This window comes from Phocoena sinus, chromosome 1 (genome assembly GCF_008692025.1).
Source record: "Phocoena sinus isolate mPhoSin1 chromosome 1, mPhoSin1.pri, whole genome shotgun sequence".
Lineage (NCBI taxonomy): Eukaryota > Metazoa > Chordata > Mammalia > Artiodactyla > Phocoenidae > Phocoena > Phocoena sinus.
In genome coordinates, this window is record NC_045763.1 from 37164431 (window position 1) to 37183876 (window position 19446).

The 19446-nt window shown below is 39.2% G+C and overlaps 1 protein-coding gene across 1 annotated transcript in view; it reads right to left on the bottom strand.

Annotated features, from left to right (window-relative positions):
* Positions 1-19446, bottom strand: part of EIF2B3 (eukaryotic translation initiation factor 2B subunit gamma) — a 155158-nt gene that overhangs the window by 72682 nt on the left and 63030 nt on the right. The window contains 1 exon segment of the mRNA XM_032603805.1: positions 14773-14884. Within this exon segment, the coding sequence (XP_032459696.1) occupies positions 14773-14884 (112 nt within the window).

A 19446-nucleotide genomic window follows, 5' to 3' on the forward strand; every position in this document is an offset into this window, starting at 1 on the left:
ACCAATACCTATAAAAGTAAGAAAACTATAAAACAAGAGGTTTTTGGCTCTCTATATACACAAACGCCTTTTCCAATATAACTTTGGTGACTTCCCAATAGGAACTAGCCCCCACCTTTGGAAATTCAGTTTGAAAAGAAAGACAGGAAGTATTGTATTCTGATATTCAAAAAGTGCTTGAAAATCTGAATCTAATTAACTATCCCACCATCTCACTGAGGCGAGGAGGAGCCATAGGAATAGGGTCATAGGAATGGGAGGAACATTTTTACTGCTCATTTATCCAGCCAGCTGCCCTATTACGGCTATACACCAAAGACCCTGAATCACTGGGGGATAGATTACAAGTTAGAAGAATGGAATGGAGAGAAAAAAATCTGCCAACAATCAAATGTGCAACCTAGTCTTAGGAAACTGGTAGAAGATCTGGCCTTAATGGCCCCAGCATTTACCCAAGGCCTTGAGCTCAATAGGTATGAAGGAAAAATATACCTCCATCTGCTCTTCATTTTCACCTTACCTCTTGGCTGTGTCCACCTTCTTTGATCATATCATGATCAAACCTTGCTCTCTTTGGCAGGGACCACTGGGACTATGGTATTTACTAATGGTTCACCACATGGAGCAATAAACTAGTTCCCAGGGAGGGTAAAGAGAAAGCAGGAGACAATTTCCACCTTCTAGCTGTAATTATAGAAACATATGACTCTGGCTTCTAAGAACTTTATGTCTAAACCTGCCAAATCTAATGTTGCATAAACATCAGTGCTTAATGGATGCATAAATGAGTCAGGTCCCTTGTTTCTCATAACAATAGATGACCACAAGTAGTTCTTTCTGCATTCTAGAGGACAAAATCCTTTCCCCTTTGGAATTTTGTCAATCTAGCAATGCAACACTGCGTTTCTTTTTAGGTCTTATACCTTAAATCTATCCTGCGTACTGCTGTCAGACTACCTTTCCAGAATCCTGAATTATAAATATTATTTCTCTCCTCAAAATGTCTTTAATAATTCCCCAGTATTCAAGGCCCTCTATTTTTTTTTTTTTTTTTTTTTTTTGCGGTACGTGGGCCTCTCACTGTCGTGGCCTCTCCTGTCACGGAGCACAGGCTCCGGACACGCAGGCTCAGTGGCCATGGCTCACGGGCCGAGCCGCTCTGCGGCATGTGGGATCTTCCCAGACCGGGGCATGAACCCGCGTCCCCTGCATCGGCAGGCTGACTCTCAACCACTGCGCCACCAGGGAAGCCCGGCCCTCTATTTTTTTTTTTTTTTTTTTTTTTTTTTTTTTTTTTATGCGTTACGCGGGCCTCTCACTGTTGTGGCCTCTCCCGTTGCGGAGGACAGGCTCCGGACGCGCAGGCTCAGCGGCCATGGCTCACGGGCCCAGCCGCTCCGCGGCATGTGGGATCCTCCCAGACCGGGGCACGAACCCGCGTCCCCTGCATCGGCAGGCGGACTCTCAACCACTGCGCCACCAGGGAAGCCCCGGCCCTCTATTTTTTAAAAAAATTAATTAATTAATTTATTTTTGGCCGCATTGGGTCTTTCTCTAGTTGTGGTGAGCGGGGACTACTGTTAGTTGTGGTGCGCGGGCTTCTCATTTGTGGTGGCTTCTCTTGTTGCGGAGCACAGGCTCTAGGTGTGTGGGCTTCAGTAATTGTGGCACACGGGCTCCAGTAGTTGTGGCATGTGGGCTCCAGTAGTTGTGGAACGTGGGCTCAGTAGTTGTGGCTCGTGGGCTCTAGAGAGCAGGCTCAGTAGCTGTGGCGCATGGGCTTAGTAGCTCCGTGGCATGTGGGATCTTCCCGGACCAGGGCTTGAACCCATGTTCCCGCACTGGCAGGCGGATTCTTTTTTTTTTTTTTTTAATTTATTTATTTATTTGGCTGCGCTGGCTCTTAGTTGTGGCATGCGGGATCTAGTTCCCTGACCAGGGCTCAAACCCAGCCCCCCTGCATTGGGAGCGCAGAGTCTCAACCACTGGACCAACAGGGAAGTCCCTGGCAGGCGGATTCTTAACCACTGTGCCACCAGTGAAGCCCAAGGCCCTCTATTTGTGTACCAACTTAACTTCCCAGCCTTATCTCCTAGTGCTCCCCAGTAGGGATCTTCCATTTGGGCTAAACTGTTCCTAAACAAGTCTTGCATACCCTGCCTCCACACCTTTGCTCAGAGCATTCTCCCCACATAGGATTCAGTTTCCCATGTCCCTTTCCATATCAGATCCAAATCCATCCTTCAAGTCCAAATTATTCTATTACATTTTCCTGACCACCTCAGCTCCTAGGGTTTGATGCTTCCCCTGAGTTCTTAGAACACTGTTGGCCATAATTGTTCAGAATCTGATATTGTTTGCTACTATTTGTTAGGCTTTTATATGCATAATCTTATATTCCACCAAGGCTAATGAACTCTTTGAGATAGTCTCCTGCCTCCTTAAATACCAAAACAGTGGTTTAACAAGAGGAGGAAACTAATGAACACTGTGTTCCTGAAAAGTAGAAAGCATAAGCTAACAGAAAAGGCCCAGATCTGTCACTAACTAGATAATGATATGGAATAAACCCTTTTTCCTTTGGTTTTCAGTATCACTATTTGAAATATAGGGGACTGGACCAAATGACCTTCTAGCTGTGACAGTTTATGATTCTAAAATATCTGTAAATAAGATATTTTCAATACATTAAGAGATACCCTTTCATTGCATCTTTATGTTGAGCTCTTCTAAAATATAAAGAAACCCTCCTCTGTTTCCTAAAATTTGATTTTGATAAATGGTTTAGGAGAAAAAAAATCTGTAACAAACCCCTTGCTTCTTTTTTCACAGAAAGAATTCCAGATCCAGTCAGCTATATCCTGACTGCTGTAAGAAACAAGCTGTGTTAACAAGGTCCCATCATAGATACTCTTTATAGAGAGGGAGAGAAAAACAAACAAACAAAAACAACAACAACAAAAAAAACCCCAACTCTAGTGGGGCTGGTAAACTACAGCCTGCCAGTTGGATGACCCTGCTGCCTGTTTTTGTAGATAAAGTTTTACTGGAACACAGCCATGCTCACCTGTTACATATCTATGGATGCGTTTGTGCTATAACAGCAGCGTTGAATAAATGCAACAGACACCAGATGGTCTGCAAAGTCTAAAATATTTACTACTTACCCCTTACAGAAAAAGTTTGCCAATCCTTGTTCTCTACCTTAACATTCATCACAGAGTGCCAAAGCCCTAGATTACAGACTCAATCATAGTTGGTCACTAGGTGATTTCCCACTTATTCATTCAACAAATATTCACTGAGATTTCTTATTACTATCTAATCTTCATTTATTTCCTCATCTGTAAAATGGCATATAATAGTATCTACTTCATAGGGCTATTGTAAAAACGCCTTTAACACAATGCCAGGCACAAAATTTGAAAAACCATAGCTGCTATTGCCATCATAATCATCATCATCATCACCATAATCATCATCTCTACCACCACCACCACCACCACTACCATCACCATCCTTTCCTGATGCTGTAGGAAAAGTAGGTTCTCTCTGATGGCCATGACCACCTAAGTGAAAGGAGAGAATCCTAGCATCTCTGTGGCTTGACTTCATACTTAGGAAAGAGCTATATGTTGACAGCACTCAGACTGCAATCACAAGAATACAGGAAATGTTCTTTTGATATGAAATGGCAGTTGACCCTATAGGCCTCTGACACCAGAAATAACAGACACTCAATATCTTTTCCAGAGTTTATCAGGAAGACAAATATGATTTGAATTTATGAACACCTCTCTTGAGGACTTAGAGCTTGCTTGTAGTCCCAAACTCAAGCGACATTAAAAAACAATGTGAAATTAAATGAGTCCACTGACTTATCACTACCTTCCAAATCAACCATCTACCCAGATTTGTTAACAAACAAATTTTCTCACTTTTTGTGAGAACTATGATTTTTTAAAAAGTCCAACAGCCTGAAATATGTATGTAGCTTTTTCTAATTCAATCCAACAAGCAAATGTTGGATTGAAATAGGTGTCTATTACAGTGTTGGTCATGTCTCTCTAACATGCACAGAAGTTGTCTGAGGAAATAAGTATGCTTTATGTTCTTTTTAGGAGCCTTCAAAATTCTGGATAGGAATCCTAAGTGATTCACAGATGATTTAAAATCAAGTGCCAACATCAACTGATAAATAATGGATAACTCAAATGTGATATATCCAAACAATGAAATACTAGTCAACAATAAAAAGGAATGAAGTACTGACATAAGCGATAACACAGATGAACCTTCAAAACATTAGGCTAAGTGAAAGAAGCCAGTCACAAAAGGTCACATATTGTATGATTACATTTCTATGAAATGTTCAGAATAGGCAAATATATATATATATATATATATATATATATATATATATATATACAGAAAGTAGATTAGTGCTTGCCTAGGGCAGGAGGGGAGAACTGGGGAGAAATTGGGAGTACCTTAATGGGTACCAGGTTTCTTTTGGGGGTAGTAAAAATGCTTTAAAAATGGACTGTGGTGATGGTTGCAAAACTCTGTGAATATATTAAAAACCATGGAATTGCACACTTTAAATGGGTAACTGTATGTTGTGTGAATTATATTTCAATAAAGCTGTTATAAAAAAAGGGAAAATCAAATGCTAGGACTTCTGTCTTCCATCTAAGATTTATAAAGCTGGAAAGAGAGTTGCTCTTATTCTAACAACAACAACAAAGAATCATCTACAAAATCATAACTTTTCTTGAGCTCATCACAGGGCAACCAAGTAGTGAGAAATCTAAGGAAAAATAAGAGACTCCAAGGAGAGATGAGATATCAACACTGGCTCACATATGGCACAGCATGGTAGGAAGACAGGGCTACCATACAAGCAGGTAAGAAGAATTCAGTTAAAACTCTTAAAGTGGGCTTCCCTGGTGGCACAGTGGTTAAGAATCTGCCTGCCAATGCAGAGGACATAGGTTTGAGCCCTGGTCCGGGAAGATCTCACATGCCGCGGAGCAACTAAGCCTGTGCACCACTACTGAGCCTGCGCGCCTAGAGCCCGTGCTCCACAACAAGAGAAGTCAAAGCAATGAGAAGCCCGCGCACCACAACGAAGAGTAGCCCCTGCTCGCCGCAACTAGAGAAGATCCCTCATGCAGCAACAAAGACCTAATGCAGCCAAAAATAAAAAAAGAAATAAAATAAATTTATATAAAAAAAATTCTTAACATGTTTCTTCTTTGTTTCTTTTCCCCCTCCCTCCCTTCTCTCTCTCCGCCACCCCCTTTCTTTTTTAGCTGTGCCACGCATTATGTGGGACCTTAGTTCCCCGACCAGGGATCAAACCTGCGCCCCCTGCATTGGAAGTGCAGAGTCTTAACCACCGGACCGCCAAGGAAGTTCCAAAATTCTTAACACATTTCTAAAGGCTGAGTGGTAACTAGCCTGAGAGGATACCAACCCAGAGACCATAGACACATGAGGTATTTGTACTTACTTTTCTCAAAGACACGGAACTGTGTACTACAAAGAGTAAAGTTTACTGTAGGTAAATGATACCTCAATAAACCCAACTTAAAAAAAAAAAAATCTGGGCTTCCCTGGTGGCTCAGTGGTTGAGAGTCCGCCTGCCGATGCAGGGGACATGGGTTCATGCCCCGGTCCGGGAGGATCCCACATGCCGCGGAGCCGCTGGGCCCGTGAGCCATGGCCGCTGAGCCTGCGCGTCCGGAGCCTGTGCTCCGCAACGGGAGAGGCCACAACGGTGAGAGCCCCGCGTACCGCAAAAAAAAAAAAAAAATCTAGTGCCAGGTAATTAGAAACAATCTAAATGTCCAGCAATACTAGATATGGTTAATAAATGATATATATTCATATGACAGATGATTATACAGCTATTGAAAACCATGTTAAAAAACCAAGAAGACTGTGGTAGTCAGGATAATGGCCCCTCAAAGATGTCAACATCCTAATCCCTGGAACCTGTTACCTTATATGGCAAAAGGGAATTTGCAGATGTGATTAAGTTAAGAATCTTGAGATGGGTGGATTATCCTAGATTATCCTGGTGGCCTGGTGGACTCGATGTAATTACAAGGGTCCTTATTAGAGGAAGACAGTCAGCTAAGTACTTTCTAACTGACAAGTCATTTAGTTCTCTAGAATCACCCAGCCCTGAATGCTCAAATGTCAACATATTAGGCCTGACTACAACATCACAAAACTAGTGGGCTGCCATTTGATTTATTTGGTCCTGCAAACATATCTATGGTGTTCGGCAGACGTTGCCTCCGTTAGCTGGAACCCTCTCCTTCCGCTATGAACATGACCTGTAGCCCCTGGAGAATGAGAATCAGAGTTCCAAGCAGCAGTTTCAGGTGCTGGATCCACTTTCATCACTGCTTCCATTTATTCCTAGGGAGCTGGCAAATTCCTTTGCACTCTGATAAACCAAATAACTATCCCTTTATCAAATATTTATAGAGCAGCACTATAGGGCCACAAACTGGTAAATTGAAAGGAGTGTCTAGTACAGTAGTTTTCAACTTTGGTACATTAGAATCACCCAAGGAACTTAAAAAAAACGCTCATCCTATGCCAGACTATTTAAATAAGAATCTCTAGGGTACATCAACATTTTAAAATATGCTCCCCAGGGTTGAGAACTGCTGGCCTTGTGAGAAGGACAGACAAGAAATCAATGCTTACAGGAGTGTGAGGCTGGAAAGACTCTAATTGAATGGATATACATTTTTTGGTACATTCTCAGTCAGGAGTTATAAGAGGCACAAATGTTATTAGATACCATTCATCACCGTTTTTATACATGCAGAGGCCAGTGCAACAGGTGTGCTTTCAGAGAAAAAAAACCATCCAGGAAATTTTACTCTACAATTGAAAGAATGATCACTCCAAGAGTGAGTAAGTTTGCTTTATCAGGCAAGGCAAACCACAGGGAAAACCATGTTACTGTGTGTTGAAGACTGGGATTCTCTAGAAGTGATGATGAGACAGAATTTAGGGAGCAGATGTTTATAAGGGATCAACACCTGAGTAAGGAAGGGGAGGAAGCAAGATTGGGTGGAGGAAAAACTGAGATGTAGGTTCTACAAAGCCTTGGCCAATCCAGCAGAGTTCTGAAGCAAGTATTGCCTGTCAGAATGGCTGAGGCTTTACACCTCAAACTCAGAGGCTTAAAATAACAAACATTTGTTATCTCACAGTTTCTGGAATTGGGGAGTGGTTTAGCTTGGTGGTTCTGACTCAGGGTTCTCTCATGAGGTTGCAGGTCAAGCTGTTGGTCAGGACCGCAGTCATCTCAAGGCTCTACTGGAGAAGAATCTGCTTTCAACATGGCTGTTAACAGGTCTCAGAATACCTGCTTCCAAGCTCATTCATATGGTTGCTGGCAGTCCTCAGTTCCTAACCATATGGCTTCTCCATAGCCTACCTAAATGTCCTCATGACATGGCAGCTAGCTTTCCTTTTCCTAGAGCTGTGTCATAACGCAGCAGCTGACTTCCCCAGAGTAAGTGATTCAAGAGAGAGCAAGAGAGCATGAGTGGGCACCAAAGACAGAAGCTGCAGTCTTTTTATAACCTAATTTTGGCAGTGACATCCCATCACTTCTACCACACTCTATTTACTAGCAGCACGTTCCTAAGACCAGCTCATGCTCGAGGGGAGTTTTCTTCAGAGGAAATGTATCAAAGAACTTATAAATATATCTTTTAAATTACCACAAAATTAGAATAGAAAGGTTTGGAGTTCAGTTAGGTTTGTTTTTGCAATCGGGTAAAAAAGAAATAAACAATCCAACAAAAGCCATTAGCCATGTCCACTGCAGAAAGTGCTTTAATTCAGCAAGAGTAAAGACTCTCCCCAGCTGCAATACTCCCCAGCAGGCATCTATGCCTACTAAACCAGGAACGCCACTTCCCAAAAGCAAGAGCAAAGTCAAATACAGTAAATCCCCTACACGCAAACGAGTTCCATTCCAAGAGCATAAAGATTTGTCATCTTTATGAAGATGACAAATTCATAAGTCCAATTTGTTCAAGTCCAACAAAGTTAGCCTAGGTACCCAACTAACACAATTGGCTATATAGTACTGTACTGTAATAGGTTTATAATACTTTTTACACAAATAATACATAAAAAAACAAACACAAAAGAAACTTGTAAAATCTTACAGTACAGTACCTTGAAGGAGTACAGTAGTGCAACCACAACAGCTGGTGTACAGGGGCTGGCATCGAGTGAACAGGCAAGAAGTTACCGACTGGAGGAGGGAGAGGAGATGGTGGTGGAGCTGAAGGATCATCAGCAATAGGAGACGGAGGGCAAGCTGCAATTTCAGTCACGCCTGACGTTGATGGAATGCACGTTCGCATCTTTGAAAGTTCGAAACTTTGAAGGTTCATATGAAGGGGACTTACTGTACAGAAATGTCTTCATTCACTGGACTGTATCTTTAGAAATAACACTACCCTGAATCCTCCTCACTTAGGTTCATAGGTTTAATCTCCACGGTTAGCACATGTTTTTCTTGTTTTAATACTTTTTTAAATTGGAGGATTCCCTGGTGGCACAGTGGTTGAGAGTCCTCCTGCTGATGTGGGGGCCACAGGTTCGTACCCCGGTCCGGGAGGATCCCACATGCCGCGGAGCGGCTGGGTCCGTGAGCCATGGCTGCTGAGCCTGCGCGTCCAGAGCCTGTGCTCCACAATGGGAGAGGCCACAACAGTGAGAGGCCCGTGTACCGCAGGAAAAAAAAAAAAAAAATATATATATAGGAGGAAAATTTAAAATACAGAAAAGTACGAAGAAAAAAATAATCACCATCCATACTTTCACCTTCCAGAATTAATTGTTACTGTCTCAGCAGAGATGTTTTATTTGTTTTTTGTTTCTGTTTTAACATAAATATCCCATTTGTTTTATGACTACCATGGCTTCTCTATCACTAAATTCTTTATTTTGATCGAATTCTTGGCTGCCTTCATTGTCAAGAAGTTTTATTTTGTTCCCCCCCCCCCCCAAGAAGGACTCATAGGTGCCACATTCTTGATTCCTTTCATGTTTGAGAATGTCTTCCCCATTATTGCTTTATATTTGAATGATACCTTCATTATTAATAATATTCGTGAGTTCCACTTTCTTTTTCTGAAAACACAGATTGTGTTCCTCTGGTATGCAATGTAGTGAAGAACTTGGGGATAAACTTAATTTTTACTCTCATGTAAGTGATTAGCTTTTTGTCTCCGGACGCTTGAAGAACTTTTTCTTTATCTAGGGATAAGTTTAGTAAGTTTACTAGGATACAACTGGCCAAAATTTCAGAGAACACAATAACAATATACTCTCAAAATCTGTAGATTTTCCACTTGATTCAGAAAATTTTATTATATCTTATTTTTAATTAAAAAATTAAAATTTAAGTTAAATATGCACATAAAGAGGTAAATAGTCTCTCAAGGTTTACAATGAAAAATTTCAGTCTTCCATTCCCTTTCTTTCCCATTTTTCTGTCCCCCAGAAGCACACCATTTTCAATTCTTTTAGTGAATCCATTTAGTATTCCTACTCATATTTCTAATAACATTCCAATATTGATATTTCTTGGTTTTCCAATCAGACATTATCTGTTGATTTCCCACTATGGAAGATGAGGATTTAGCTTCCTTTTATCACCAGCCTACCCCCACTACATACACCTGTACTTCTTGTATTCTCTACCTTTCTAATATAATTGTTTCATTATTTTGGTTAGCTTAATAATCAATGTTTAAGTTATTATGACTTCAGCTTTAGGTATTAGCTATTAACTATGAAAGAGGAAGTTTATCTCTCTTTTCTTCCCTCATACTTCCAACAGACTAACCTTCCCTCCCATTATTCCAAAGTAATTATATCTTAATTTTGGCTAGTCAGTGATTACATTATTATGCATATATAACATTAGTTACACCTGAGCCATTTAGCAACTAATGGTTTTTTTCCTGAACATTTTTTTTTCTTTTCTTTTCTTTTTTTTTTTTTGGCTGTGCCATGCAGCTTGCAGGATCTTAGTTCCCTGACCAGGGATTGAACCTGTGTCCCCTGCAGTGGAAGCTCGGAGTCCTAATCACTGGACCGCCAGGGAAGTCCCTCCTGCACATTTTTGTTGTTTGCCTTGGCATTACTTGTCTTTTCATTTCTTAGTTTTCTAGATACTTATCAATAATTCAACTCCAAACTAAGTGCTCAAAACTCCTCTCAAAATGTTGAAGCACATCAAGTATTCTATCATTTTCATCAGAAGAAATAGGAACACTTTGAAGAAAATTTTCTCAAATCTTTCTGACCTATTCCAATCTGGTCTGTTTGCCATCTATCCCAGATACACAGGTGTTATCCTGGAATCTCCCTTCATCATTATCCTAGGGATTCTTTTTCCTATATCCTATGTCTTTCTCTTTCTAAGTGTATGCCAGGGTTTTGGTGTTCTATATCCTCTTGTAGCTTCCTGAAACAGATGCATGGAAAGCAAATGCCTGAAAGGTTCTTACTCTACTCTCATATTTGATAGTTTGACTAGATATAGATTTAAGAATTCTGAAAGCATTCTTCCCTTATTTTATAGTTTCTAGTGTTGCTGTTAAGAAATTGAAAGTTATTTTAATTCCTTTATATATGATATCCCCCCTCTTCTCTGGAAGCTTGCAGGATTTTCTCTTTGGTATCAGGGTTATAACATTTCACAATGATAACTTGCTATGTTTCTTTTCATGCATTTTGCTGCACACTTTCCTTTCAGTCTAGAAACCCAGCTTCTTTCATTCTGAGAAATGTTTTTTGTAACAGTTCACTGATGATTTCTTCCCTCTTCATTTTCTCTGTTTTTTCCTTCTGGAACTCCTAATATTCAGATATTGAACCTCCTTGGCTGCTCCTTTAATCTTCTTATCATTTCTCTATTTTCCATCAATTTGTTGTTTTATTCTGCTTTGTGAAAAATTTTTCCAAAAAAATTTCCTAACTTTTCTATTAAATTTTTCATTTTAATATCAGCACTACGTGTTCTCTAAATGTTCCTTTTTAAATATAGCATCCTGCTTTTGGGTTCATGAATACAATATTCTCTCATCTCTCAATGAGGGCAAGGATTTTAGTGTGCTTTGCTCACTGCTGTGTCCCTAGCTCCTACAACAGTGGCACTCAGATGCTCAAATATTAATAATAAATATTACCTTGTTGAAGTTTTTTTCTCTCTGCATAATTTCTGTTTCCTTCAAGTTGATTTTTTTCCTATTATTGTTTTTTTTCCCCGCCTGTTTATTTGTTCTGGCCTCTAAATCTGGTAATCCTTGCTTTTTTTTTGGGTCCAACTTCTAAGACTGGCACAATCAATATGTGATTGAGAGCACTGAACATGTGGTGGACTTTGTCAACTTTGAAATTCAATGTAGTTAGATCCAAGAAGTATGTTATCTGCTGGGAACTCCCTGATGACTGTATCTTTAGGTCTCTCCTTTTGGACTCTGCTACCACAGAGAAGAATCTTCTAATGTGCTTGTTTGACATGTGTAAGCCCGGCTGCTAGTATTTAGGAGCCAAGTGGAAGAAGGAAGCTGAGGACCTCAGAACATACATTCACTTAATCCCCACTTTCCGCATGGTACCTCCAACATCATCTATGCCTGGTGCCCCAATCCAGAGATCCTCTATTTTACCCTCTTCTGAGAATAAATCTCCAGCCTCTTACTAGAGTGGTGAGGTTTGGGGGAGGAAATCTAAGGATCTACTTTTTAGACAAACTTTGAAGTAATCCTGCTTTTAGCCTCACTACTAGATGTACTTGGTGCTGTTGAATATTAACTCTTTTGAGAGTTTTATAGTGCAAATCAGCTTGCATCTCAGCTTTCCCCACTTCTGGCTTAGCATTCAGCTTTCTCAGGTATGCTAAATTGTCCTGCTTCTCTGTTTCCCAATTTCTGTTGTTGCTATTTCCTTTTTCATTTTCTTTAGCCTTCTGGATTTACACCCTTCTAAAATCCCTTTACTGTTGTCTTAGTGGGGTTTCAGAAGTCATATTTACCCAGTCCTTACAACTTTACATTAAAATCCTTAAATTAAATTACTTTACCAAGAATCCCTTATATCTTTGAATGCATCTTTTGGTCACATGTTCAGTTCTCTATTTCAGAGACGTTAACTATATTGAATCATCTTTGTCTTTTATTTCTATTAGATTCTAATTTCAATTATTTTCATTTTCATCTAAATTACTGAATATCTTAAACTTTTCCTCTATGTATATAATTTGATTTTCAGTGGTGTCAGTTCTGCTCTTTGCTATTTTTTAATTAATTAATTCTGTAATTAAGTTATTTGGTCCTCAATTTATTTTCTTAGTTCTATAATATCTTCTTTTATCTCATTTTGTTGTTTTATCATCTCATCACTGAACTCTTATTTATGAAATTCATATTCTACTGAGTTGTTTTGCAGTGGCAGAATTGTATATTTGTAAGGAAATTCTTTCTATTCTACTGAGTTATGTTTTTCTCAGGGCAGGTTTTTGTTTTTTTGCAGGGCATTTTTCTTGCTTTCATTTTTGCTATACATTTGCACAGTTGACACACTGATTCTTTTGGTCTTGTTCATGCTTGTTTTATTTATTTTGATATATTATAGATGAATTCTTATCTCTCATCCTCATGTATCTGAGACTGGCTACCATGTGAGTGCTGGTTATTTTGTATTCTGTGTACTTTTCTATGGCTTCAGGGAATGATGTGAGTGGGAGGGATGGAAAGGGTATAGGGAACTCACCAAGGTACTGTAGAGTCGTCCAATTATTTCTCTTTCCTGAGATTCTGTTAAATATTCTTGTTTCATTCCACATACGTAAGGGGTTACCCCATTCCTATGGAAGGACAGTCTCCAGCTTCACATTATTTCACCTATTCATTTTTTTAGGATTAGATCTTTTGTTTCTGTTAAACAGTCAACCTCATTGTTCATTTTCCCTGCTTTATCATTTATTCCCCAGCAGTTGTTCCCATTGCTTCTCAGTCAGAAGAAGATAAATGTACAGATATGTACTCAGTTTGCTTCTTTCCAGATCTGGAGCTATTAGTGAGAATTTGCAGCGTTTCATTAACACATCAGTATGGCTTCTGGGGAGTGGTGATAGGGTGGAGTTGGGAGCCTACTGTTATTCCTTTCTGTTCCTCACCAGAATCTTGTTTCTGTCCTTGGCCACCAATTTTTAAGCTTTATTATGTTTGATTATCTTACTGTGTTTGCTACTGTTGAAATTTCTGCCATTTTTAAAATTAATTTATTTTTCACATTTACTTAGAAACTAGTAGTAGGAAGCTCTGTGATGCAATCTGAAGCATCCACTTTAATCCACAAGTGTTTCTATGCAAGGCTGTAATATAGAACTCTTATCCATAGGGGTAATTGGGCCAACTGAAGCTTGAGTTTAATTTCATTTTCATTAAAATATATACTCTGAAATATGTCTCCTACCTCTGTTGTGCTGGATAGCAAAACAAACAAACAAACAAGCAGGAAAAAACCCACCAACCAGTAAGACATTTCTTTCGCAATTTACTCCTCTTACATTCATTTCATCCAGCCTCCAAACATTTATTAAGCATTCCTATGTACTGGCATCAGGCAGTAAAGCTCTGAGTATAGTGGCTTCTGAGCAAGCAGTCAATAAAATGCTGATTGAAGAAAATGTGACGAGGTTGCCTATGTGCAGCCATTAGGATGGCTACTATCAAAAAAATAGAAAATAACAAGCTTTGATGAGGATATGAAGAAATTATATCCTCATCACGGTTGGTGTGATTGTAAAATGGAAAACAGTATGGAGGTTCCTCAAAAAATAAAAAATAGGAACTATCAAATAATCCAGCAATCCACCTCTGGATATATATCCAGAAGAATTCAAAGCAGGATCTCAAAGGGATATTTGCACAACCATGTTCACTGCAGCATTATTCACAATAGCCAAGAGGTGGAAGCAACCCAAATGTCCATTGATAGATGAACAGATAGAGAAAATGTGGTGTATACACACAATGGAATTTATGCAGCCTTAAAAGGAAGGAAATTCTGACACGTGCTACAATGTGGATAAACCTTGAGGATACTATACTAATTAAGTGAAATAAGCCAGTGACAAAAAGACAAATAGTGCATGATTCCTCTTATAAATGATACTTCAAGTAGTCAAATTCAGAAAAACAGAAAGCCAAATGGTGGTTACCAGGGCCTGGGGAGAGCAGATAAGGGAGAGTTGTTTAATGGATACAGAGGTTCAGGTTTGCAAGATGAAAAAGTTCTGGAGATCTGCTTAACAACAATGTCAACATACTTTTAACACTACTGAACTGTACACTTAAATATGGTTAAGGTGGTAAATTTTATGTTGTATGTTTATCACAATTAAAAAAAAAAGGAAGTTCTATAACACTGTTGGAAAGACAGTCCTGTTCCCTGTTCTCCCCACAGCTGCTCTGCCCCACTCCTATGCAGGATTTGATTCTACCTTGGCAGCAAAAGACACAGGGAAAAGCTAAGCTTGTGTGGTGAAGAAAAGCCTCCATCCTATCTCATGGGAAAACATTCACATACTTTTGTCAATTTCACACAGTTTAATCTAGTTTTCATTCCCTCTTTCCCATCCACTGGGTGGTTTTATTTTGTTTTAAGACAAGGAGAATTGCCAAAAAGAAAAACCCCAGGGCTTACTTCTGCAGGATGGATCCCTTAATGACCAGCTCCTCATCCAAGTCTGCTTCATTAGCCATGAAGAGCAGCCTCTTTCCTGTGCTGTCCACTCCAATGAAGTCCCGCTGCTCCACTGAATCACACACAAAAAAGGAAAATCAAACAAAGCCATTTGCCCCACCTGTATGACTAAGTCAGGGGAGAGGGCACCTGCTCACATTGCTCTTAGAACCAAATACAGGAGTGAGTGCTATGTAACACATACTCACCACAATGTTTAAAACATGGGCAGTCAATTTTTTTTTGTATTGCTCTAAAGGATATTATTAGGTTAAGTGGTGAAGCCTGAATAAAGTCTGTAGATTAAAGTATGGTACCAATGTAATTTTCTGTTTTAAGAGACTGTGGGGTGTGGGGGAAAGATACACATTGATGTATTAAAGGCAAAGGGAATCATATCTGCAAATTATTCTCATAAATAGCTTGGAAAAATAATAATTACATATATAATATATTGTATATTCATTAGATATACATTGAATATATATTATAAGAGGGAAAGTGGGAGAATACTAGAGCAAATGTTAACATTTGGGGAATCTGGGTAAAGGATATCTGCGATCTTTATACTACTCCTGTAACCTTCTGTAAATGTAAAATTGTGTCAAAAATTAAAAGTTAAGGAGGTGATGGATATGTTAATTAGTTTGATGGTGGTATTCATTTCACAACATCTACATATGATGTCAAAACATCATGTTGTATACCTTAAATACAGAATTTTTATTTGTCAAAACTAAACAAGTAGGGGACTTCCCTGGTGGCGCAGTGGTTAAGAATCCGCTTGCCAATGCAGGAGGCATGGGTTCAAGCCCTGGTCTGGGAAGATCCCACATGCCGTGGAGCAACTAAGCCCATGAGCCACAACTACTAGCCCGAGTGCCACAGCTACTGAAGCCTGCGTGCCTAGAGCCTGTTCTCTGCAACAAGAGAAGCCACCGCAATGAGAAGCCTGCGTACCGCAACTAAGAGTGGCCCCCGCTCACTGCAACTAGAGAAAGCCCGCATGCAGCAACGAAGACCCAATGCAGCAAAAAATAAAAATAAATAAATTTTAAAAACCTAAACAAGTAAATATCAAAAAATTAACAGTTAAAAAAAAAAAAGAGGGCCAGTCAAGATACTGCTTAGCCAAATTAAGTAGATGAACCACAAGCCCACTGCATGGCACAGAAAGAAAGTGCAACTGTTTCAATGTAAGTAATAACCTAGGTTTGCTCACTGTGAAAATGGGAATAGCATTTAAGGACATCCACATTTAATCAACATTAACTGTATGTCTACTATGCACTAGATTTTGTGCTGTGTATGGGATGTGGAGAGTTCTCTGGTAGACAATGATCTTATAGGATGCCACATTATTGCTGTCTTCTGTGTTATATATTTCTTTCCCCCAACAAGATTACACACTGTTCAATGGCAGACTTATGATTCCTTTAGATCTCCCACAACATCTAGTGTAGTGTTGAACATTTAATAAAATCTGCTACTAACATCCATAATCTATTTATAGCTTACAAAAACATTTTCTTTTTTTTTTTTCTTCGGTACGCGGGCCTCTCACTGTTGTGGCTTCTCCCGTTGTGGAGCACAGGCTCCAGATGCGCAGGCTCAGCGGCCATGGCTCACGGACCCAGCCGCTCTGCGGCATGTGCAATCTTCCCGGACCGGGGCACGAACCCGTGCCCCCTGCATTGGCAGGCAGACTCTCAACCAATGAGCCACCAGGGAAGCCCTACAGAAACATTTTCACATAAAGGCAGCATAGCATAATGATTAAGAAGAGAGCCTCTGAAGCTAGACCACCTGGGTATGAATCCCACTTATTAGTTGTATCTCTTTGAGCAAGATAATAAACTTCCATTCCTCAGTTTCACCTGTAAAATGGGGATAATAGTGCCTACACCTACCTCACAGGATTTTTAGAACTAAATGAGTTAATATTTGTAAAGCTCTATTTAGTGCTATTAACTAAAACATTAAATAAAATGTTTAAGTTTAAAAAATTAAACAAAATACATGCTCTCATTTGATCTTCACAACAATCAAATAAAGCAATGATTTAATACCTATTTGAAAGGGAGAAACTAAAAGTTGAGCTCTAGGAAAAATGGTATCTCTAAAGATGAATCTGTCTACCTCCTATTGACAGACAATGGCTACTATGTAACTGAACACGCTTCCCTGTTGGCTGCAGCTGCCTATATACCTAAAACCCAATGCTTTACTCAAGTGTATAATGTGTTTAGCTCAGGTTCTTGAAAGCATCTATTCCTTCAGATGGTCTCTGGTTATCTCATAGGCAGTGTTTTAATCTGAATAGGGAGAAACTATCATAAAAAATTACATGTTGTTTTTTTCTAATTACCAAGATAAGTGAACGCCAAAGAAGGAAGGGTAAATAATGCCAATTTGAAGGTGAGTTTTACAGAGAATTTCAATTGAAACTAAATTTTGCAGAGAATTTCAAATGTCACACAGCAACTCCGACACATATCAATTCATCCATTACATGCAAACTTGAGAATATAACAAAGTCTGCAAAGCTCTGATTATGAGGCAACATTTTAAAAAGAAATAACACAGAGATGTTATTTTTGGATATATTTGGAGTGCTTACCCTATCCAACTCCTTAGGCCCACAAAAAACCTTGAATTACTGAATGTCCTGGGAGCAATAATTTCCAAGTCAATTTTTCAGCTATGTTGCACTTCAGTCACATTTCCCTCACTCTCAGGCCCCCCTCCTTGTATTTGCTTCTTCGTAGCTACCATAGTAACTGGGACCTCAGAATATGATACAAATTATAGAAACTTGGACAGGTTTCTTTCTGTTCTGCTTTAACAAAGTGAATTCCACTTGGAAAGCAGAGCAAGAACATTAGAATGTCCATCCTAAGAGAAAGATTTACACAAATAAGGTTAAGAAGGCAGTTAAAACTATGAACTTCCATCTTAAAAAATTCTGTCACAATCAACTATTCATATATTTTTCCAGTTGTTTTTTACTTCTCTGTCTCCTCTACAGTCATTTACTTATTCATTCGTTCATTCAACTAATAAATATATTTGTGCACCACCCCAGTGACAGGCATTATGTTTGGAGTGGGGAATTCCATCTCATTTTATGAAGCCAGCATGATTCTGATGCTAAAACCAGACAAAGATATGACAAAGGAAAATTACAGGCAAAACAAAACATTAGCAAATCAAAACTAACAGTCTATGTAGTAGATTTAAAAGGGTTACAAATTTGTTGTAGCTTTGTCCATCAAGATATAGGGTCGAGAATGTAAGATGGTAGCCACTGTGGAAAACAGTATGGTGGTTCCTCAAAAAATTAAAAACAGAATTACCATATGATCCAACAATTCCACTTCTGGGTATATAACCAAAATAATTGAAAGCGAGGTCTTGACGAGATATTTTTACACCCATGTCCTTAACAACATTACTCAAAATAGCTAAAATGTAGAAGCAACCCAAATGTCCATCTATGAATTAAATAGATAAGCAAAATGTGGTATATACACATAAGAGAATATTATTCAGCCTTAAAAAGGAAGGAAATCCTGAAATACGCTACAACATAGATAAACCTTGAGGACACTATACTAAGTGAAACAAACCAGTGACAAAAAGACAAATACTGTATGATTCTACTTATATAAGGTACTGAAAGTAGCCAAAATCATACAGACAGAAAACAGATGGTTATTTGCCAGGGGCTGGGAGGAGGGGGAAATGGGGATTTATATTTAATGGTTATAAAGTTTCAGTTTTACAAGATGAGAAGAGTTGTGGAGATGGGTGCACAAAATTATAAATGTATTTATTACCACTGAACTATGTTTAAAAAGAGATGGTAAATTTTATGTTATGTGTTTTTTACCACAACAAAAAAATCTGAAGAAAAAAAAGTGCCCACAGAAAAGAAAGAGCAATGAGGTTAGTAAGGTTAGTTCCTTATCCTTTATATCTAGGCTGGCCTAGCGACTAGCTTTGACTAAAAGGAGTGCGGAGGAAGTCACACGGTGTGAGTTCTGAGTTTAGGCCTCAAGAGACCTTGCAGCTTCTTTCTTATTCTCTTAGAACCTGCTGCTGCTGCTGCCATGTGAACAAGTCTGGGCTAGCCTCCTGTATAAGAGACTAAATGGAAAAAGAAACTCAGCTGTCACAGCTAAGGCCCTAGACATACTAGTGAGTTCAGCTGTGGCAGGCTGGCTCTAAGAATGATAACTGCTTCCTGGCATGCACACCCTTCTGTATCCTCTCCCCTTGAGTATGGGCTGGCCTGGCTACTTGCTTCTACCAACAAAAAGTGGCAAAAGTAATCAGATGTTACTTTTGTGATTAGGTTACATAAGTTCATAACTTATGTGTAGCTAGAAGATTCTCACCCTTTCTCCTTGGAGAAAGGAGAGTCTATTTAATAAATGGAGGAAGGAAAAAGAGACATCTATATGGAAAACAAGATTAAACTGGATGCCAACCTCACACCATATACAAGACACAATTCTATTTGGATCAAGGAATTATGTGTCAAGCATAAATCTTTAAAATTCTTATTAGAAAATAGGTTAAGGACTTCCCTGGTGGCACAGTGGTTAAGAATCCACCTGCCAATGCAGGGGA